Source organism: Amphibalanus amphitrite, unplaced genomic scaffold (assembly GCF_019059575.1).
Source record: "Amphibalanus amphitrite isolate SeventyFive unplaced genomic scaffold, NRLGWU_Aamphi_draft 000169F_arrow, whole genome shotgun sequence".
Taxonomy (NCBI): Eukaryota; Metazoa; Arthropoda; class Thecostraca; order Balanomorpha; family Balanidae; genus Amphibalanus; species Amphibalanus amphitrite.
In genome coordinates this window covers 290,066-314,088 of record NW_024881664.1, presented here as the reverse complement: position 1 = coordinate 314,088, position 24,023 = coordinate 290,066, and the positions used below count along the sequence as shown (strand labels likewise).

The following is a 24,023-nucleotide window of genomic DNA, read 5'->3' as shown; positions in this document are numbered from 1 at the left end:
AAGACGCGCCGCTCCACTCCTGTGTTGGGCCTCTGCCTCGCCGCGCAGTCCGTCCTGGACGTCAGCGAGGCTCTCCTGGAGCAGGAGGGCTTCGCGTACGTCCTGCCCTACAAGATGAGCCAGGATCACGTGGAGCTGCTGTTCAGCCGTATCCGGCGCATGGGTGGGTTTAACAATAACCCAAACGCGGTGCAGCTGCAGCACGCTCTGCGGAGACTGGCTCTCCACAACTTCATCTCGCCATCTGCGACCGGCAACAGCACGGCACCAGCTGACGAGGACAACGGCAACGACGACGAGGTCGGTCTGCTGCAGATCCGTCGCCCACAACGGCAGCGCTCGGCACTCGGTGCAGGTGATCCGATGCCGGCGGTAGTGCAGCATGTCCTCATGACGCCCGGCAACCGGTCTGCGTTTGTGGACGACTCTGTCGGCTACATAGCTGGCTATGTGTGCCGTAAGCTGATAGAGGGCAGCGTGGTGAAGTGTGGAGAGTGTATAGGTGCACTTCTCAGTAACGAGGAAGATCCGCCATCACGCGAAGTGATGAGGCTGGTCGAAATTCGAGACAACGGGGGCCTTCTCGTCCCATCGGCGTCGACGTACGCAATCATTGCGTCATCAGAGCGGCACCTGACTGCGCTGAGAAGGTGCGGTGAAATGGGACAGGAGAACCTGTCTCTGAGGATTCAGTGCTCCGTACTCGCTCAGTTTATGACTGAGCGCAGTCATGAGCTATTCCCTGGCGTGCAGGAGCACATGTTTGAACCTCGCGCAGGTGGATGCCACGCAGTGAGTCTGCTGAAGCAGGTGGTGGCCCGGTACCTGCGCGTCCGGCTGCATGCCTACGGCCACTATATCACTCTGAGCGGGATGGCCAGTGCCCATGTGAGGCATCATCTGCACAAGCAGGTGCTGTTTGCGCGGCAGTAAGTATATGTGCCATATGAGTATGTGCATTCAATAGTGTAGGTGGTATTTAATTTTTTTTGTATGCATAGTTGGTGTTTTGTCGTTTTCGCTATCTTTGATATTTACGTGATTTCACTCGCTGTTTCGCTTTATCCACCAATTTGTGAGTTTTCGTCTGGAAAAAATTGTACGTGAGATGTAGCAGTAATGTGAAATGTCCGCCATCCAAAATTTATTTAGTGTCAATTTTCAGTGTCGTGTACTTTTATTCTTTTTTTTTGAGGACATGAAATATTCCGGGAAAAAGTGGGTGATAGCCGGGAAGCTGCTTTCTGTTAGATGACGGTCTTTGACACTAACAAATGTAATTCATTGTGAAGTCAAGGGAATCGCCTTGGCCTGATTCGTTCCTGGCATGTGCTTACTAGTTTACAGACACTGTGTGACAGTGTAAGTGACTGGATCTTACTGAGAAACGCCTCTTTAATCTAACTTGAATTTGCCGGACACCTTAGTATCTCGACGGAGCGCGGCGTAGATGTATGTATCGATGTATGGCTGTTTGAGTTGAGCGGAGTTGAGCGCTGTGGCCGGTCAGCTGGCTGGCTTTCTTTCAGAATCTCCTGCTTTCTGGTCTCGTTCTGGTCTCCCAACAGCAGACAGCGATGCACGTTCCCAGGTTGCCAAAGAACGTACTTAGAATAAATACTGCACCGCCTGAAGCCCGTCGTTCACCTCCCAAACCGTGGAATAAGGCTTCGAGATCGGCCCTGTTCCATGGGGCTGTAACGTTGCCGATCAAGTTTTGTTGTTCCCTAGCATACATAATTGACTACTTAATGCATCTGTGAAGGTTAAAATGTTCTAACCCAAACAGGTTTATCAGCATCCGCATCCAAAGTTTGATATTTCGCCATAGCCTTAGCATTACGATGCTAACTCACGCCCCCAGTCGTGTGGTGGCGCTAGTGTCGCAAGACAGGAACGGCCGGCCGGGCGCCGGGCCAATGGGAGTCGCGCGTCTAGTCTTTTTTAGGTCAATGCAAAAACCAAAATAAAACTGAAGAGTGTTCTCAATTAGCAAAAGAAACGCCATTAAACCAATCAAATGCAAGCACTGGCGTTTGCTAGCGAAAGCAGTACAGAAAACTGTGCGCAACTGTGGGTGATAATCATGGTCTGCAGTTTTCAACACCAAACCTCGTAAATGCCAGAGGTCATCATGCTTTACAACTTATATCAACAAATAGACAATTGAATTTTGTATATTATTCATCTTGAAATAGACACCGCCATAGGCTTGTTTTTTAGTAATATTTCGTTAATTTCCATAGTGTAAACTTCAGCAGCATGAATGGTAATTCATTCTAGACCAAAAAATATAATTAATACCTTCTAAATTGCAATTAAATATACATATCTGGAAAGAAAATTAAATTTTGGTTATAATAAAGAACTTTTAAAAGCATATGATTGACAGTTTGACCAAGATGCAATGATTTCGTTCAGAAATGTTGGGTTCTCAAAAATCTAAGTTCGAGACTCGGAAGTAATTTGTCAAAATGCCAGAGGTCATAGAGCTTTAAACTTTCTGATTTCTAATAGTGTAGACAATTTTGTAAATTTTAGTAAATGTTTTAGACACTGCCATAGGCTAGTTTTTGAAAAATACTACATTTAGTGGAACAGGGTGACCAAGGACACCAATGGCGGCTGTGTATTCAACATCATCTAAATTCAGTTTTTAACATTTAAAAGGCAACATAATGCACAGATTCTGAAAGATAATTTAAATTTGATGTTTTCTGACCATATTTAGAACCCCACATTACTGATATTAATCGATAATTTGTGGTAGAACAATGGCAGGTCCGGTGAGCTGAGAAGTTCAGCACTATGCTGATTTTGTAATTCAAGGAAACAATTTTTGCCCATGATATTACTTTTTCATTTTTGATTTTAAATTTTAAGAGTAGAAAAATAATGTTGTCCCTGACCAACCCCTAAAACCTTAGAACCATTATTTTCGAAATGGCGGAGTTGGACAAAAATTTATTTTCGTTGTTACTTTACAGATTTTGAAAAGCTGTGCTCTCTGTACATTTATCAAAAATATATATTTGAATAATAAAATATATTGAAATCTGTGGCATAGTTTTCTTTTTTGGACTGCAGAGGTCAGCTGAAAATAGTGGTCAAAATACCTTAGTGTTGAAGCGGCAAACCGGTTTTACCTAGTTCTCTAGGGTGTATATCAAATATGCGACAGTTCATTAGTGCAAATACTACACGAGTGCTACAGATTCAGAAGTGCGACTGCTCGTAAGTGCGATTAAGACCTACAGGGAGCCTGACGCCATTAGGCCCTTAGGCGGTTCAAAAAAGCGACGGTTTTGATTGGCTAGCGGTCGACCAATGAGGCTGCCCGTTCCACTGTGCTTTGCCAGGTACACTCCTCAACAACGCGATAGGGACGAGGCCGGTGCCATCCACAGCCGCCAGACCCGCCCGGGCCGGACCATGCGGGCCTACTGGCGCTCGGGCCGGGTGGGTGTGATTCATGGTTTTAGGGCACCCGCGCTTCAGAGCTCAGCGGCACGGATGAGGGGAGGACAGCACCAGCCGCCGGGCCGGACCACGTGGAGCGCGGGCGGACCCGCTTGGGCCGGGTAGAGTATAGGGGGTCGGGGCGAGAGAAAGAATGGGATTGCAAATTCTGGGACGATTTGACGTTTGTTTATGTCTATGAAGTGTAAGAAAACAGGCAGTTATATAGTAGGAGCTAAATAGAAATTAACAAGTGTCATTTTATCTTCATCGGAACACTGCCGTGTACAAACCAATGAACCAGTAGGTAGTTAAGTGGATGAGGCCGAAATATTTTTTAAGTGTTTCACCTCACTGTAGCGCGAAACCAAACATGAAACATAATAGGCATAGCTAAGTGTGTTGATGAAATTGGACTGAGAAAGCAAATGCAGTTTTTGCATTATCGTTACTCAATCGTCATAAAATTGTTGATCGTTAGTAGCAACACGTAACCCTTTAATTGCGAGAATTAAAGATTCCGACAAAACTTCCCCTGGTATCGTTCTCAGGACGTTTCCCTATGAAATTACTAGTTACCCTTATAGTAAACACAATTAAAGGGTCCAGGCCAGGTCAAAGGTCAAATTCTGGGGTTTTGCATGATGAGGCTTACGGACAGCGGAATCGATAGCTGCTGCTCGAAACTCACCAAAAATGACCTCAAAGGCCTAGTGAAGATACCATGTGCGTATAAGGGTCATACTAAGCACGGGTCAAGGTCAGGTCAGGTCACGAAAGGTCACGGTTTTCACTTTCTGCTACATGGGCATGCGACACATGTTTTATGGCTTATTTTTCACGCCAAATCCGTTATCCGAATCCGCTAGCCGAATCCGAATTGACAGGTCTGTACCTTAGAAACCGCTGTGGCAATTAACCTGAGATAATTTTAGTTGGGTAGTTGCATCTTTTCTTCCAAGCATCGGATACTTTCAATGCATTCGCGTAGCTCCCAGTGCACATGAAAAATTCAAAATGAAGATGTGTCAAGTTTGTTCTCATTACAATAACTCGGCATTGTTTCACAGGCTGCACATTGTGGGATCCACTCGGATCATTCACCCTTGTTCTTGGTTTATCGTTAGATCTTAGATCATAGATCCAGGATAGGTAGGTATATATTTCCATGCTCAGGCATCGTTGGTGAATGTACCTATTTAACCCTCGCCGGCACAAGGTGTTGATGCAACCCCTGCAGTCTTTTTGTGGTTTCAAGCGTTCAAACATGTGATATGATGTTGGTCCCATGCATTAGGGTAGTCGTCAAGGTCACCTGAAGGTCAGGTCAGGCCATTGACCTTTGATGACCACGATTCACTTCTTCGAGTTTTACACGTTTCTGGCTAGTTTTTTTTAGCTGAATTTGAATTTAGCAACCATTTGAACATTTACGAAGTAGTTTTGGTGCCTTCATAACACATTACGAAGCTGTCAGAGCCGGTTGCCATCCACTACGAATACCGGCAGGACGCCTACTGGTTGACCTGACCTGACCTGACCCGACCTGGTCTAAATGCATGAAGACATCATCTGTGATCAAAACTAACATGATATTCGTGATCAGCACCCCGAAATAAAAAAAACCATAGCAGCCACACTTAACGACGTTCTCACAGGTCCCGATTTTCCCGACTTTTGGGTTATTAACCTGACCTCAGAGGTCACTATTTGACCTATGACTTTAAAACCGGGTACCGTTGGCTACGTCTCGTGATGACCTACACGATGTTTTTTTTTCGCGAGGCTCTAGATCAATCAGGGGCCAAACGCGAGACTGAGGGGGGTCTTACCCCCCCCCCCCCGTGCCGTCGAAGGACGCAAAATGGCCTGTGCCGGCGAGGATTGAAATTGGGTATCATCGGCTTCCTCTCGTCACGGGCAACACGCTCGTTTTTTTTTTCAGCTAAGCTATAGCTCGATCAGAAGCCAAACGGCAGGGGGTCCAACCGACCCCCCCCCCCCCCCCGTGGTTGCAATGGTAAAGACCACTGCAGGCCTACCTACGAAGCATTAGTCATTACATGGAAATAGATACTATTTTGTAGGCTAGTTTTGATTTTGCCCGAGTTTTGAAATGGCACGTGAGGGAAAATTGAGTTGCATCAATTATAATGCCCGGTCGGTATAAACACTGTCCGACTGGTGTTAATACCTACCGAAGTATTTATACTGCTGGCTGGCGTTTTCACGACGGGCTATCCGGCGAATGCACCTAATTTGACCAAATCTGCACATAATCTCTTTTACAGCAAATATCTTCATTTTATGAATTCATTTCAGTGTTTTATTTGATGATAGGGAAGAGTGGGGAAAGATGCCCAGGGTTTTGCAATGTCATATATTATTCGAAAATGACAATCGGGAAGCAAAAAACTTGGAGTTTCAACGGAAGCCGACATCATTTTTTTCTGCAAAAAATATCACACTTTCGTGCCTGAATTATGATAACTTTTTTGCTATCAAAGAAGTGAAAGGGGGCATCTTACCCCAGAGGGTGGGAAAGACGCCCCCTGGCGTTGGGGAAGATGCCCCCTGCACTATAAGTGACATAAATGGGCACGTGAATTGCCTGAAGGAATCAGTAGTCCCTTCGAGCCTGCGGTAGACACTAAACGCTATCATAAGGGCCCTAAAAAGTCGTCGTGAGGGGCTTCAGAGGTCATCGTGAGGGTCATCATGTCCAGCGCGACCAAACGAGCCTCCATGGTGGCGTTCGGAGACCGTCGTGGGGCCCTTATAGGTCTTCATGATGCTTGAGGGCCCTCAAGCCCATCGTGGGGACCTCAGATGCTAGCGCGGCCCGTGGAGCCAGCGTGGGAGCCCTCAAAGGATGTCGTGAGGGGCCTTGGAGTCAATAATGAAGCTCACAGAGGATGTCATGAGGGCTCTCAGAGTCAGATGCCGCCCAAAAAGTCGTTGTGTTGGCCGAGAGACCGGCATGGAGAGCATAGGCGTCGCCAGAGATTCTCGGTTGGGGGGGCAAAATCAACTTTTGTGTTAAATCTTGCCTTCCTCCAGTCGTTACTCATTCATTTTACATATCATTCAACGCGCAATGGTGCGAGGAATACGATGGTGACAAGGTTTTCCTTGTAGCTATGACTTGCCATTTTTTTTTACAGAAAATTCAATTTTTTAAATTTTTGAACAAAAAACGACCGGTAGAATCACAATGGCTGCGCTTGCCGACGCACTCTGGAGAGCCCCTGTGCAGACGCTCGTCGCTCATGATCATAAAAAAGGTTAAACGCACAGCTTAATCGAATCACCTTGCTGGAACTTTCATTCACGCATGCATGCAGATTGCAGAGGTTCTACGTTAAATGCATAGGGCTTATCCCAGCCGCCGATTGAAGCTACGTTGGGCTTTCAGCGGAGAGTGAATGTCGGAAGTGTGAATCGGAAGTAATTCATCTTTGCTCCAGTGAGAGGAGGTGTAGTGTGAACAAAAAGTTTCTCGTTTTTCGTGTGCAGGGAAGCGCTGCAAACGCGAAGAAAAGACGTTTAACGGAACCAACATTTCGCACGGCATAGCGGCAAGGGATCCTTTAGCGATAGGCTTTGGACTTCCAGGCCACTTTAGGCCACTCAGGGTCAGTGTGGGCTCTCAGAAGCCTGCTTAGGATCCTGAAGATCGGCGCTGGTCACCCCAAATAGTTAAGTGTACATATGTGGTGCTTTAGGGCTTTCCGAGCCCAAGGTGGGACCCTCAGAAGCCAGTGTGGGTGGCGCCGGCGGCGGGCGCTAAGAGACCAGGCCCAGGGTGAGCAGGGAGCCCTCAAATAGCAGTGTGAACCCTGGAGGTCTGTGTCGAATCCCTAAGGACCCTACATAGGGACATAAGAAACATGTGCTGGGACCCTCAGAGGCACACCTGAGTCGTGACCCCTAAACTGCAGGCTTGGGCTCAGCAAAATCTGTCGCCTCAAAAGCTCGGCTGAGCTATCAGAGGCCTAAGGTTCTCAGAAATATTTGAAAGTATCCTCAAAGATCCGTGTGGCCCTTCAGAGGTCTACGCATGTGTAAGGTCCTCAAAGATCCCTGTATGGGCCCTCAGAGAATATGAACACCAGTGGGACTCTCAGAGGCCGGTTTGGGCCCTCTTAGGGCTTCTTAGAGCTCAGTGGAGCTCCTTCGGAGCCTGTGTGAAAAGCAAGCAGTCATGAGCCCTGTGGCACTTGAACGGTACTTGAGTCTGTCGCAGACATTTGACGAGAGTTGAGAAAGGCCCGAAGATTCAGTGTCACGCTTTGAACGCAAATTTTGTATCAGCACTTCAAAACTTATGAAAATCAGCTATAAAATGTAATAAAGAACCAACGAGGAACATGAAATGAATCACAGTATTGACACTTCCGAGTCTGGAGTCGGTGTTTTGACGATGTTGGCGACTGCGACACCGACTCTGGCTTGAACGATCTGACCTCACAGGCATTCTCAGAAAGGTACCCCCATTTTTTCCCGACTCCAAAATCTCATCGGATCTGTATCGATCTCAGGGGGTGCCCGGTCCGAGGTTGGGGGGGCAAGCTGCCCCGCTTGCCCCCCCGTGGCGACGCTAATGATGGAGAGCACCCGACCGTATTGGACTCTCAATAGTCTCAGATCGGCTTTTGTCTCCTATCACAAGTATGTAATCATGATTCGACGGGTTGCTTGAAGGACAGCGTACGGAAATAGGGGGGCGTCTTTCCCCATCAGGGCAGGGGGCATCTTTCCCCAAGGTACCGATAACCGAATTAACATTTAATCAGTACAATTTGTTAGCCTGGGGCGTTCCACAACAAATCGACAAGTGCCCTGCACCCTCATATTTTATTGTTTGCCTAAAATTGGTCTAATGGGTTGTGATGGGCGGGGAAGCCAGCTGTGGCAAGAATTTTTTTTCTTCGAACAACGGTTTCCGAGATATAGCCTCGGGCAATTCCTGGATGTCGCGCTGCAGCCCTATGTTTGGCGGCCTATAACTCAAAAACTATTGGTTTTCTACGATAAAAACTTTATATGGTTCAACTCACAATCAACCAACAAACATTTTGGCTATCTCGGATTTTCAATTTTTGAAAATTTTGATCACGTGACCTTTTGACCTATTTTTCGAAGAGTGACCTTGATATTTTTCCCACTGAAAGTTGCAATTTTGTCTGATGACGATTAAAGCCTTAGCAATGGTCATATGCGAAAATAAAAAGTGGATATCGCCCTACGTTGACCTCAGGTCAGGTCATTTTTATGACCTGTCCATTATTACGAGCGGGAGCGACAGCGAGATCTCGAGAATAAAGCAAGATAGCGACAAGCGGTAAACGGTGCAGGGTACAAATGGATAAGGTCTATAATTTTTACTGAGGTCATTTTCAGGTCAGGTCAAAGATGACGTCACAGGAGCAAAAAGGAAGTCAAAATTGCGGTACTACATATATATGAAGTTTTTCTCGAATAACTTTCAAGGTATCCCAGCTAGGAACAAACTAATATCACCATCGTGATCCTCTCGTCGATCCACATCGAAACATATGTATGTTGACCTCGAAAGGTCGAAAGGTCAAAAGTTGACCTTAGGTCACGTGACCTTTTTTGACACAGTTTTTTATTTGCCTTAACTTTTGAACCATTCGACAAATGATCAAGTGCAAGACGACATAATGTAGCAAAAACAGTTTTATTTTAAGTGAGACGTGTTACAATCTTCACATGGACATCGTTTGCTCCTAAGAGCTCGTGCTCAAAATGTTCCCATTTTTTAGCGAGGCACACCGCACAGCTCCACTCTTCAAAACAGACCTGATGGCCCTTCTGCATGTCTTCTCGCTGATCTCGTGAACAGCCCTTGTGATAGCTTGCCGTACCATTGACTATTGAGATTTTCAACAATTCTTTCATTCCTAAATCTATCAGCTATTCGCAATATTTTGCTATTTAAAGGAGCCTTTGGTCGATTTAAAACGACACCTGATGGGATGGCTCTTTCGCATGTCTCCTCGTTGATCTCGTGAACAGCTCTGGTGATTGCCAAAAGCCAGCCATACCATGGAGATTTTCAACTTCCTTCATTCCTAAATCTATCAGCTTGCCGCAATATTTTGCCACTTGAAGGAGTCTTGGGTCTACTTAAAGTGACGCATCAAATTACGTTGCGTTTCAATAACCAGCTAAGAAGCGAAAAAATCAATGGTATTGGTTTTATGCTATCTATCGAAAAGCATGATGACTGCAAGTGAGTTAAATGACATGGATGAAAATAAAAATTCATGGGCTTTAATTTCGTGTGCTTGAAAACATTTTTTGTTGAGTTGTTCGGTACCTAGATACATTTAAAAAGTGTCAGATGTATAGGAGACACTCTGTATCAGCGGCGAATCAGTCGTTAAGCGCCGAAGATAAGCGGAAACACGCTCCCGGGAAATTGTCCCTGAAGCATAGGCCATAGGCAGATCCAGAAAGGCGGTCTCGGACGTTACGAATGGCGCATGCCACAACAGTTTCTTCAAATAAAAAAATCATCGGATTTCGATTTCTCATGCATTGCTGTTCCCTTTAAATCGAGCTTTGTTTAATAACAGTCATTTATTTTCTCTCTTTTAAAATAAACGGCAAATTTTATTTAGTTCGGCGCTGTGGCTGCGGGGAGGGCGATGACATAAGCCCCCAAAATCCAAATGCCCTCATATCCACCCCATGGATTCGCCAGCTATTCGGACACGGCTCAGCCCAATGAAGGATCTAAAAATTTTGACACAATGTCTCCAGGAACCAGGGCCCAAATGAATGTTCAGAAAAGGCACAATACGCGTATTGTGCCTTTTACTGAACAACGTGATATCCGCGGATATCACGTTCCTTGACCGTTTTCCTTTTTACAGAACTGACAAGGGGCTAATCGGTTCCCAAACATTAATAGCTCATCGACGCATGATAAGATGTGTCTGTCAGTGAGTGGAAAAAGGATCAGTTTTCTCAGGAACTTATATGCAAGTTGCTGTTTCATAATTGTTTTCTCGGATAGGCAAGTGATTACAAAGGAAATGCCCTACTATATTTTACGTGCATAAGGATGCGTCGTTTACCATGATAAATAGGAATGCCCTGCACCTACTGGATAATCGGCTATGGATCGAGCCTGTTGGAAGAGTAGGTAAATTGATTTATTAATTGAACCCGGTAGTTAATGCCTATTCTATTTTACACCGTAATCAGACATGATGGATGGGACAAAATATTAAAAAAGTTAACTAGACTTGCGGAAAAGCCGCTGGACTAAAGCCGCTTAGTGGACCATTTACTAAAAATGCATCGATCGGGAAAGGTTCGTGCCGTTTCGGGCAACACCACAACCCAGAACAGGGGGCACTTCTGAACAGCCCGGAAGCAGGCGTCACCTCTTGACAAATTCCAAGCGAGAAAACTGTGCCTGAATCATATAAGACGGATCCCGAAAGGTGGTCTCGGACGTAGCAAAGGGGGCATACCATAAATATTCTCCAAATTGAGGAAAATGCTTGCATTTTGACCTGGTATTCACTGCTGTGCAGTGTACAGTAGCAAAGCTTTGCCTAGTAAAAGTTGTTTGCCTCAGGGCTGCGGAGTCGATGGATTTTAGGGTGACTCCGACTCCGACTCCGATTCCGGCTTCAAAAATCGACTCCGACTCCGACTCCAACTCCGACTCCGATTCCGGACGTTTCTATTAACCCTCGCCCGTAAACGGTGTTTTGCCACCTTCGCCCATGCAGGGGGGGGGTTGGTGCGCCCCCCCTGGCGTTTGAAAACGGAGCGTCGTAGAGCTTAGCGGAAAAGACCAACGGATTGCTCTCGACGAGATCTCGCGATTGGTGGTATACTTTTTGGTGCTAGGTCAACATTTGACCTACTTATGACTGGTCAAAGGTCAAATTTTCGGAAAAAATCTAACTTTTCCAGATTTCCGCGCCGATTGCGGCAAAACGGTAAGAGATATCGACTTGAAACCTTCACTATCGTGATCCTTGATCAATTCTCTATCGTTTGGTGTGTATTTCGATGTCATAACTATAAAAATGATGCGTTGGGAGCATCAGAAGTCTGCAAGGTCATTTGTGCATTGGGTAACGTCAGGCGTGTGACGTCACTGACCTGACCCTGACCCAAAATGAACTACAAGAAACAACCGACGATGCCTGAAATGGATAGCAAATTCGAATTCAGGGCATCAAAATACCCCGAAAAGGCATACAAGTGCAAGAAGTCATTACAGGTCAACCGAGGTCACTGACCTGACCTTGACCTTTAGTAACCTTGAAAAGGTCAACGGACATTGTGCCAATGTCAAATCAGCCAGTTATGATACTAAAACAATCCATCAGTGTGTCAGGTCAGTCGGCATTTATACCAATGTGAAGCAATCTCCAATTTAGCGTAAATCTGGCCGGAGGTTGTTCCCTTTATGACGTCATAACTCCGTGACCTGACATGACCTTGACAAAAAAATGCCAAAAGTTGCGCAAAGGATGCCCCATAGGGTACTGAAAATTTGAGCAGGCTATCTGAAACGGTTCGGCGTGTAGCTAAGAAAAACCTCAGGGAAGGGGGGTTGCACCAACCCCCCCCCCCCTACATGGGCGAGGGTTAACCCGCGCACCGACGGGGGGCGGATATCCGTCCCCTTAGGTTGTTCGTAGATAGCGGGAAAACCGCGGCGCGTAGCGCCGCGAAATTTGGCACGACTATTCTCTCATCAATTTTACACATGGTGTACAAGATTGAACCTCCTAACTTTTAAGGTCAGGTCACCAGGTCAATTTGAATGACTCAGCCTCAAGTCACTTTTTTGCAACTTTGACACCGTGCCATGCAGCTACAGTAGATGTCGGAGGCCTTTGAAAGTCGCAGGATGTTATAAGGTCATTAGTACCTACGATTTGTGTATATCGGAATTTTGATATCGATGACCTAAGGTCAGGTCAATTTCTCGACCTCCCCATTAGGGTAAGGTGCCTAATTAGCGACCCCCTTAATTTGAACCGTCATTGCTCACGCTCTGTAGGTGCCACTGTGTTACTGGTTTGATTTTCGGAGAGATCGTTCATTTTTCTATTAAAATATAGTCATTTTCTGCCTCAATATTCACTAACTTATTTGTAATGAGCATTTTGGCAAACCATTGCAAAAAAACGGTAATAGGGAACTCTTCCCGATTAGCGACCGGGGAGGGTCGCTAATAAGTCTATGGGTTTCTCCATATTAAAAATGGCAAAAAATGCGACGCCTAAAAAGATGAAATATGATCTCAAAAAAGGTAACCTATAGGCAAAGCACTCAATCACTCGAACAGGAACGTTTATCCAACACATTTACGTAAGTAAAAACTGATCACGTGATGCACCGAAGGCGAAAAGAAGGCGGAAACCCAAATTTTGCGGGCTATATTGTATGATATTCGAGGTCCGCGCTGAATTCGGCACCCCTGCAGTCGGTGACGATATTTGGCATCCCCTGCCACACATAGCAAGCTTCAGCAACACCTCATTTTCATTTCTCTCTTTTCCCCTTTCTTTCCCTTCTTGAGCTATTTGCGACCATGTCAGGCGCAAATAGGAAATATGAGTTGCGACACATTTTTAACCGCCATGCTGTGCACAGTTGAGCGATTCACTATGGGAAAACGGCAATCAATTAAAAAAGGAATGTCGATTAAGAATAAAAAAGGTGCATCATCCTAATGTGCATCGCTTTTCGTCAGAGAGGGCCCAAACACACACGTTTTGGATAAGAAACTCGTCATTTTTATTTAAACTCACCTGAAACGTCCCACCAGAAACATCGACGACCGGAAAATAATTTAAGTTGGTAACCAAAGTATGGCTGACCATTTGACGATGATTTTACCCCGTTTTCTCCTGCCAGTTTTTCTGTAGGGAGGTAGGTCGCAAATCGGAAAGGGTCGCTAATTAGGCACCTTACCCTATAAGTCAATGGGGGAAAAAGCAACTCCCTGTCTTATCACTAAAACGGGTCGGAATGGCCCCATAACCATACATGGCTTCATATACGATCAACCTTCACTACCTTGAGGTCTGTTTTGCTGTTGGGCAGCTGTAAGGTCATGTGACGTCATCAAAGGTCACCAAAGGTTTTTTTTTTACCAATAACTCCGTACAGGAACAAGATACAGCCGTGCGGATGGTCTCATTGAGTTCAGCTCGTCAGGGCGCATCGAATGATATACATGATGACCTCGAGGTCACGTGACCTGAGGTCAATCTTTGACCTTGACTTTTCGAGGTCAACATTAAACATAGGTATATATATATATATATATATATATATATATATATATATATATATATATATATATATATATATATATATATATATAGGTATATCATTCGATGCGGATTGACGAGAGGATCACGATGATGCCCTTAGTTTGTTCCGATCTTGACTAGTTCGAAAGTTATTCGAGAAAAACTCCATATCTAGCGCCGCCATTTTGATTTTTTTTTACCCCTGTGACGTCATCTTTGACCTGACCTGAAAATGACCTGAATAAAATTGTAGACCTTGCCCGTGCGTATCCCATGCCGTTTACCGCTTGTCGCTATCTTGCTTCGTTCTCGAGATCTCAGGGAGGGGGCGGTCATCCGCCCCCCCCCCCGTCGGTACGAAGTTGGCGCAGACCCCCGTCGGTGCGCGGGTTAAAATACATATCATGATATGGAAGTTCATAATGGAGATGTTTTTATCTTGCCTGAAACGATCTCTTTTGCTTTCCATGGCGTTTCGTTGCAAATTTGCATTAAAAATAACATGAAGAATTAAAAAGCAGGTTCTGGGAAATTCACCGTCTTCTGCTTCCTTCGCTGAAATCGTTTGCCAAAAACAGCATGTGACCGCCGCATGTATGAATGCTTATGTATGTTCACCGGCTGTGGCTCGTAGCCGGAAGACCGCAGAGGCCAGAGACCGGCCGGCCGCGAGGACGCCGGCCGCCCGGGCCCGGCCTGACCGGGCCGGCCGCGCCGCCTGGCCCTTCCGCCGCCGCGCAGCCTGGGAGGGCCGAGACCGGCCCCCTGTTTTGACGGCGGCGTCTGGAATGTGTATTGTCCACGCCGGCGTCCCCGTCCCAGGTATGCGCGCGGACCGGCCAGGTGCGGCTATTTTTGTGCGCGGCGGCTCCCCCTCCCCTCCGTCCGAGCTCCGTTGCCGCGCTCCGGCGTGGCCGTCCCGGCCGGCCGCAGAGAGAGTACCGAGTTAGCTGTGGCTGTGACACTCCCTCCTATTGGCCAGCGCTTCGCCCGCCTCCGCCCAGCTCCAGCCTTGCGCCAGCCAATGAAAGTGCAGCACTTTGTAGAACTTTGGTCGATTAGGTCCTCCGTCGAATCGCACTTTCTTCGTTGATGCACTTTTGGATTTGTAGCACCTGCGTGCGTGTCGCAAATTTGAATTGTCGCACATGTGAATGTCCCCCGTTCTCTATATACCGTGCTTGAAACTTGGTTATTAGCCTTGCTTGAAACGGGAGTGTCTAAAAAGCAGACGAGATTAGCAGACGAGCCCATGCTCAGTAACTACTGGACCGATTTTGATAATTCTTTCACCATTCAATAGCAGTGAACTTATATAGGTGCCGTTTTTCGTTTTTTGGCGATTGGTTCACTTTGACTGGACCAATCGGACCAAAATGGTCCAGAACCATAACACCCTTAAAAGCAGACGAGCCCATGCTCCGAAACTACAGGACCGATTTCGATGAAACCTTCACCATTAGACGCGCCGTGGTCTGAAACGGTGCCGTTTTTGATAATTTTTTGATTGGTCCACCCTAAGTGGTCCAAATCGGTCCAAAACCCCTAAAATATGTTGCAGACGAGCCCATGCTCCGAAAATACTGGACCGATTTCGATGAAACCTTCACCATTAGACGCGCCGTGGTCTGAAACGGTGCCGTATTTGATAATTTTTTATTGGTCCACCCTAAGTGGTCCAAATCGGTCCAAAACCCCTAAAATCTGTTGCAGACGAGCCCATGCTCCGAAACTACTGGACCGATTTCGATGAAACCTTCACCATTAGACGCGCCGTGGTCTGAAACGGTGCCGTATTTGATAATTTTTTGATTGGTCCACCCTAAGTGATCCAAATCGGTCCAAAACCCCTAAAATCTGTTGCAGACGAGCCCATGCTCCGAAACTACCGGACCGATTTCGATAAAACCTTCACCATTAGACGCGCCGTGGTCTGAAACGGTGCCGTTTTTGATGATTTTTTTATTGGTCCACCCTAAGTGGTCCAAATCGGTCCAAAACCCTTAAAATCTGTTGCAGAGTGCAGACGAGCCCATGCTCCGAGAATACTGGACCGATTTCGATGAAACCTTCACTATTAGACGCGCCGTGGTCTGAAACGGTGCCGTTTTTGATAATTTTTTATTGGTCCACCCTAAGTGGTCCAAATCGGTCCAAAACCCTTAAAATCTGTTGCAGAGTGCAGACGAGCCCATGCTCCGAAACTACTGGACCGATTTCGATGAAACCTTCACCATTCGCCGCGCCGTGGTATGAAACGGTGCCATTTTTGATAATGTTTTGATTGGTCCATCCTTAGTAGTCCAAATTGGTCCAAAATGCCTAAAACCCGTTATGTACTTTGTCAGAGTCCGAATAGATTTCTGCAGCACGGAGGTGCCCCAAACCCATTGTCATGCATTTTGCTTTCCAAACTAGAGCAAAAATGCATGCTAATTGGGCCTAGTGCACCTCCGCGCTGCGGAAACCAGCTCATCGGTTGACTACGTGAAAACGCATTTTTGGGCTGTTCTTGAACCAATTTGGACCACTTAGGGTGGACCAATCAAAAAATTATCATAAACGGCACCGTTTCAGACCACGGCGCGTCTTATGGTGCAGATTTCATCGAAATCGGTCCAGTAGTTTCGGAGCATGGGCTCGTCTGCAACAGATTTTAAGGGTTTTGGACCGATTTGGACCACTTAGGGTGGACCAATAAAAAATTATCAAAAACGGCACCATTTCAGACCACGGCGCGTCTAATGGTGAAGGTTTCATCGAAATCGGTCCAGTAGTTTCGGAGCATGGGCTCGTCTGCAACAGATTTTAGGGGTTTTGGACCGATTTGGACCACTTAGGGTGGACCAATAAAAAAAAATTATCAAAAACGGCACCGTTTCAGACCACGGCGCGTCTAATAGTGAAGGTTTCATCGAAATCAGTCCAGTATTTTCGGAGCATGGGCTCGGCTGCAACAGATTTTAGGGGTTTTGGACCGATTTGGACCACTTAGGGTGGACCAATAAAAAATTATCCAAAACGGCACCGTTTCAGACCACGGTGCGTCTAATGGTGAAGGTTTCATCGAAATCGGTCCGGTAGTTTCGGAGCATGGGCTCGTCTGCAACAGATTTTAGGGGTTTTGGACCGATTTGGACCACTTAGGGTGGACCAATCAAAAAATTATCATAAACGGCACCGTTTCAGACCACGGCGCGTCTGATGGTGAAGGTTTCATCGAAATCGGTCCAGTATTTTCGGAGCATGGGCTCGTCTGCAACAGATTTTAGGGGTTTTGGAACGATTTGGACCACTTGGGGTGGACTAATAAAAAATTATCAAAAACGGCACCGTTTCAGACCGCGGCGTGTCTAATGGTGAAGGTTTCATCGGAATCGGTCGGTCCAGTAGTTTCGGAGGATGGGCTCGTCTGCTTTTAAGGGGGTGTATGGTTCTGGACCATTTTGGTCCGATTGGTCCAGTCAGAGTGAACCAATCGCCAAAAAACGAAAAACGGCACCTATATAAGTTCACTGCTATTGAATGGTGAAAGAATTATCAAAATCGGTCCAGTAGTTACTGAGCATGGGCTCGTCTGCTAATCTCGTCTGCTTTTTAGACACTCCCCTTGAAACTCTACCGCAGGGGCTCTGTTGCGTGCGAGGGTCAAGTCGATCCGAGGCGTCCCGAATCGGGGCTGAATCTGGGCTGAATATGGGCTGCCTTGACGAACATTTGAACGCCGTCCGATCTCCGGGCTGTCCCGCGTGGCAAGCCAAGCCGCAAGCGGCCGGCGTGGTTATGCAGTTGAGAGACGCTGTAATGTATAGCAGGGCCTCGGCTAACATGTTAACTGGTGGGCCAAATGGCCCACCACTGACCCGAAATGGCCCACCAGCCTCAAAGATTTGGCCCACCAGTAATTTTCCGAAAAATCTAAGTTTTCACATTTTTCATATTTCAAATTGAATTAGCAGATCTTATTGTACATTTTCAGGCTGTAAAGTACCCATCGGTGAAACATATTCTTGTGAAAAAAAATCAACCTCTTGTTTGCATATCCTCTTAGGGTAAAAAGTGAGCTATAGTGGACTAAGTGGACTAAGCCTCGGTCACACTTCACCGGATTGGACCAATGGACGAGAAACGGACGGCGTCCGGTGATGTCCGGGGGATGTCCGTTCGTTTCCGTTGGACGTCCGTTTCTCATCCGTTCATATCCGTTCCATGTCCGGTGGTGTCCGGTGTGCTCAACCGGACACCACCGGACATGGAACGGATATTAACGGATGACAAACGGACGTCCAACGGAAACAAACGGACATCACCGGACGCTGACAGTTCTCGTCCGTTTCTCGTCCGTTGGTCCAATCCGGTGAAATGTGACCGAGGCTTTAAATTTTATGCAATAATCGCGAAAGACGTCTGCCTCTGTCAAGTACAGATAGTGTCGGCGGCTTCCAGCTGATCGAGGTCTGCGAGAGTTCTTGCAAGCTTTCCGATCGATCGAGTGGTTGCAGTCACATATAGCATCTGCCGCAGACCAGTCGGTTACAAGAAAAACTACGAATAAAGAACAGACCAGTTCAGACGGTCGGGGATAAGCATGCGAGCGATCTCAGACGGCTCGCCGATAGACACGATATAAGCCAGAGTCAAACTAGAGGTAGTGTCGGCGACTTCCAGCCGATCGAAGTCTGTAAGCGATATTATGCGTCTTCACGACCGGTATGATGCTTGCAGTCACACATCTGACCAGTTGGACGAATTTCGAACCGTTCACAGTCAGCGTTCCAAAATTTCTCATTTGGGCTGAAGATGACACTCAAGAATAAGAATGGATAATTTTCCACTCTCACATTTTGGGTGGCTCGAATTTTCCACTCAGACACCCAAGAGAAATCTGAATTTGGGACACTGTTCACCAGAAGTGAACGTGTATATAACTTAGTTTTTTTAAAGAAAATATCAGGGTTGCGCAGTGCGCTTGGGCTTTTGAGTCAATTATTTTCCATGCGACACCAATAGGCTTATTAACCCTCGCCCATGTAGGGGGGGTTGGTGCAACCCCCCCCCCCCCTGAGGTTTTTTCGGAAATAGTGCAAAAACGGCGGCGCGCAGCGCCGCCAAATTTTGGGTACCTTATGGGGCAAACCTTGCGCATCTTTTGATAAAAAAAAATTTGACCGGGTCATGTCAGGTCACGGAGTTATGACGTCACAAAGGGAACAGCCTCCGGCCGGATTTTCACAAACTGAGTGCCAACGCCCGAGGTTTCCTGCCGGTGGTACGGACATCGGTTGATGGATCGTGATGAAACTTCCCATGCATGTTGGGGCAAGTATTGGCTATCATATGGTATAAAAAACTTGACCGGGTCAGGTCAGGTCACGGAGCTATGACGTCACAAGAGGAACAGCGTCCGGTACTATTTTTGAAAAGCGCCCGAACCACTATTTTGCTAATTCTTGTCACCTCAATGGGAATATGCAGCAATATTAGCTTCTATAGGGAGCAAATGGACCTCCCAAATCCAAAAATACAATCAGATTTCAAAAATTTAAATTTTGGTTTTTCTAATTTCTGCCGCCGACTGTGACCTTGCCGACTTCCGGCGCTCCCAACGCGCCATTTTTAGAGCTAGAGAAACGAAATACATACCAAACGATAGAGAATTGATCAAGGAATACGATAGTGAAGGTTTTAAGTCGATATCTCTCACCGTTTTGCCGCAATCGCCGCGGAAAGTTGAAAAAGTCTATTTTTTCCGAAAATTTGACCTTTGACCGGTCAAAAGTAGGTCAAATGTTGACCTAGGACCAAAAAATATACCACCAATCGCGAGATCTCGGCGAGAGCAATCCGTTGGTCTTTTCCGCTAAGCTCTACGACGCTCCGTTTTCAAACGCCAAGGGGGGGGGGTCGCACCAACCCCCCCCCCCCCTGCATGGGCGAAGGTGGCAGATCGCCGTTTACGGGCGAGGGTTAATGATCATTTTCAGAGATGTTGGGCATAGGCGGCGGAACGGGGAGGGCACCGGGGCACAGTGCCCCCCTTTGATTTTGGCATTTTAACATTAGCTCTATGGGCGTTGCATGGAAAGAATGGGACCAAAAGTCGGCAGTGCCCCCCTTTAATTGAAGGTGTTCCGCCGCTACTGATGTTGGGGTTGCTGCTACAACCCCCTTTTGGGGTTCCTGCTACAACCCACTTTATATATAAAGTTGCACTCGTGCTGTTCACAATTCCTCCCGATCCACCCAACAACGCCCGATCCCGTCCGACCGCTTCCGAATCTCCAACTAGTCGGCGAGCGATCCACTCACGGCCGTGTTATCGTCCAAAGTTTTATAATCTGCGTCAATATTGTGTGCATACTTGTGCCACGGAATATATAGTCTACGACATGTCGATATGTCGATATGTACTACGATATGTCGTAGACTATATATTCCGTGCTTGTGCGATTTTATGTGCACCACGGGAGTATCACCACTGAGAGGGTTGTGGGTCCCTACTCTCTCTCTCTCTCTCTCTCTCTCTCTCTCTCTCTCTCTCTCTCTCTCTCTCTCTCTCTCTCTCTCTCTCTCTCTCTCTCTCTCTCTCTCTCTCTCTCTCTCTCTCTCTCTCTCTCTCTCTCTCTCTCTCTCTCTCTCTCTCTCTCTCTCTCTCTCTCTCTCTCTCTCTCTCTCTCTCTCTCTCTCTCTCTCTCTCTCTCTCTCTCTCTCTCTCTCTCTCTCTCTCTCTCTCTCTCTCTCTCTCTCTCTCTCTCTCTCTCTCTCTCTCTCTCCTCTCTCTCTCTCTCTCTCTCTCTCTCTCTCTCTCTCTCTCTCTCTCTCTCTCTCTCTCTCTCTCTCTCTCTCTCTCTCTCTCTCTCTCTCTCTCTCTCTCTCTCTCTCTCTCTCTCTCTCTCTCTCTCTCTCTCTCTCTCTCTCTCTCTCTCTCTCTCTCTCTCTCTCTCTCTCTCTCTCTCTCTCTCTCTCTCTCTCTCTCTCTCTCTCTCTCTCTCTCTCTCTCTCTCTCTCTCTCTCTCTCTCTCTCTCTCTCTCTCTCTCTCTCTCTCTCTCTCTCTCTCTCTCTCTCTCTCTCTCTCTCTCTCTCTCTCTCTCTCTCTCTCTCTCTCTCTCTCTCTCTCTCTCTCTCTCTCTCTCTCTCTCTCTCTCTCTCTCTCTCTCTCTCTCTCTCTCTCTCTCTCTCTCTCTCTCTCTCTCTCTCTCTCTCTCTCTCTCTCTCTCTCTCTCTCTCTCTCTCTCCTCTCTCTCTCTCTCTCTCTCTGAAGAGTCGGGGGGGTCGAGCCCCGTTTTTTCTTACATTTTTTGAATGCCATCCTGACGTTTTTTTTGCAGAATAAAGTGGCCGAAATCTGGGGAGAAATCGAAAATTGGGGGGGGGGCTATGGCTACGAAGGTCAGTCCATGTCGCTGCCCAAGTGGCCCACCAGTCAAAATTCCTTAGCCGAGGCCCTGATGTATAGGTACGCACCGAATGGTTATCGATGGCTTTTTCAGCCCAATGCTTTCCACGTCATTGCCCGAAATGGTTTTGTGAGGTCGAAACATCCTTGTTAAACTGTAAAATTATCACTTTTGTGCTTCCATCCTAATCCGTTTATCGTTTTGCACTCGAATATGATGTGCTCCGTCGCTCCTTGAAGACTCCGTAGCTCGTTAGGTGCCTATCACTTGCACTATCTCACTCCCAAACTTTTTTAATTGTAGGTACTTTTTTAATTGCTGAGGTGTTTGCCTACCCTGAAAGGTTCGAGGCGCTGGTGTAATTTTTCGGACAGTTCTTAACTGTGCCAAAAACGTTGCATTTATTGTAGGTAGGTAGTAGCATATACAATCAGGTGCCGTTCATACTTTATAGTATAGGTAATAGGTATGTTATAGTATAGCCCGGTGATGTTGTATGTAGATTACAAAATTGCATCGTAGCCGGCAGCACCGCGTCCAAGCCGCTGACTCGTGCTATGATTGGGCCTAGAGTACATTTTCTCCCTTTCGCACAGCCAATCGGCGTATGTGCCTAGTTCGTCAGTCCTGGTGCTCTAGCTCCTGCACGAACGTGAGGTCAGTGCCCCTCAGCTTGTGCTCTAGCCACGCGTCGAACCTGGCCGTCATCTCGGGGCTGAAGTGGTTCTTCCAGTCGCCCGTCTTGCCTTTCCTGATAAAGTTCCCGCGGTCTTGGTACATGAAACCCGCCATCTTGCCCCCCTCCATATTGACGTAGGGGTTCTTCTTGAAGTTGTCGATGTGGAGATGTTCCGCCAGCTTGTCCACTTGGTCGTCGGTGAACGTTTTTCCCAGGAAGGTGGCCACCTTGCGGATCTGCGCCCTCAGGTCCTTCTTCATGTCCTCGTAGAAGAGGAAGCACATGTTTGGGTGGTGTCGTAGATTCCATGCCTCAATTATGTGGTCGACGATGGGGGTTGCGATGATTTCCCCGTTCATGAACATCTCCATGAATTCCTGCGAAAGAAGCCGCACGTCACAAGTGGTAGACGCGATTTACTTTTAGGGCATGTAGCCCGATTTCATGTTCTCAGCTTTCTACAACTTTCTACTCCAAAATAAGACGCATTAAATGAGCATTAACCTTGCTTGCAGCCTAAGCCAACTACTTTCCTTGCTGCTTTCACCATTGCGGCAGGTATTCCCGATAGAACTATCCCTCCATTATGCCAATGTATGCCCATGCTTTAAGGCCCTTGCCTCGAGGTTTCCGGTGAAGTCGACCATCTTGATCAGGCGGCAGTGATTGTAGAAGGAGACACAGGCGTCCTTGGGGTTCCTGGCCACGTAGACCACCTTGCAGACGTCCAGCAGGCGCGGGTTGTTGAGCGACATGGGCAGGTGGGTGTTGACGAACGCCGGTGACGGCCGCACCTGGACACCGTCCGCCGGCGGCCTGCTGCCCGACGGACCGCCGCCACCGGGGCGTGCAGGCATCAGCTTGGCCCTCACCGCCTTATCCGACAGCAGGTGGAAGTCGATGAAGCTCCACCTGGGAAGGAAGGGACCTGGGGTCATGAATATGCCCGATTAGGCAAGGCATAGACGAAGTCCTGGGCCGTGGATTGCATATCCATGGCACTGTTCTAATCTGCTTTATTTTTTCGCAGCATATCCTATTGACTGGTAAAATGATTAGTTACTGATTTATTGCTCAGTTATCGGTCTACCGAATTCTGTTTATATGGCTGAAAAAGAGCAGGCGTCTGGACAGGTCTGGTCAGTGACGTACGGCGACGTAGAAAGGTCCTACATACGCGCACCTGTCCGGTTTGAGCGGCGCCTTGGCGCGCTCGTAGTCGAGGTCGTTGGCGATGAGCCACACCATCTCCAGCGTCCAGTTGGTGCCGCACTTTGGCGGCGTCACCACCCAGGTATCCCGCGCGTCCAGCGGGTGGTTATAGAGCTCCTCCAGCTCCCGGTCGGTGGCCGAGGCAGCCGACTTGTAGCCCCAGTGGTTACACGACACCAGGCCGTTGGGCAACCCGACGAAATTCCGCGCCACCCTCTGCTGGACATCGTCGCTCGGCGGCAACAGCTTGAACGGGAACGGCCTGTTCTCATTGGGTGACGCCATCCTGTCAACGGGGGTGGCGTCATCTGTCAGCTGGGCGACACTGATAGGGGACGTGACTGTACCGGCTCATGACGGTCTTCGACCGGCGAGCGGAGGCCGTCGAATGAGATATTTGATCATCTTTGCTTTGCTGATTTTAGTGATTGCTAGAGATCCGTGTCCCATTCCGCCGAGATGCAAATATCGTCAATTTCGGGAATTGGACAGGTAGCCATTAATTTCGCTGCTCGATTGCTTGTCGTGGACTCGTGCATCATTAAATATACGGATTACGGAACCTTCTCATGGGCCTTATCCAAACAAGTGGAAGTGGCAATAGGGCACCGCAACTCGGCAGTTGTTCCAAGCATATGGCTTACCTGGTCTCTCGTCAAGACCGGCTCCCTTTTCGTTGACTGGCTCCGCACAGCGACCCTGATGCTCCGCGCCGGTGGATACGGCCCTGCTGTCTGACTGCCGCCTGCCGTCGCCGCCTCTCCTCGAGACGATAGTTATACACAGCGGTGCACGGTGTAATGGCTGGCGAACTAACGCAAACAAATTGAGCTGCAAAATTCCTCTATGTTTCCAGCGTCATTTATTGATTCGAGGAGCAAGGTTGATAATGTTAACTGTTAAGGCTGCTCTGCTTTTTTTGCCGCATCTCTGATTTTCTAATTTGTGAT

The 24,023-nt window shown here is 47.5% G+C and overlaps 1 protein-coding gene across 1 annotated transcript; it reads right to left on the bottom strand.

Moving 5' to 3' along the window:
* Nucleotides 1-21,471: 21,471 nt before the first annotated feature.
* On the bottom strand, nt 21,472-23,816 carry LOC122383620 (sulfotransferase 1C2-like). The gene is made up of 4 exons (XM_043370234.1): nt 23,718-23,816; nt 23,045-23,359; nt 22,482-22,773; nt 21,472-22,238 (listed from the first exon to the last, which is right to left on the bottom strand). Exons 2-4 carry the CDS (start codon nt 23,356-23,358, stop codon nt 21,804-21,806), a joined length of 1,041 nt encoding a protein of 346 aa, XP_043226169.1. The 5' UTR covers nt 23,359; nt 23,718-23,816; the 3' UTR covers nt 21,472-21,803.
* Between the last annotated feature and the right edge of the window lie 207 nt (nt 23,817-24,023).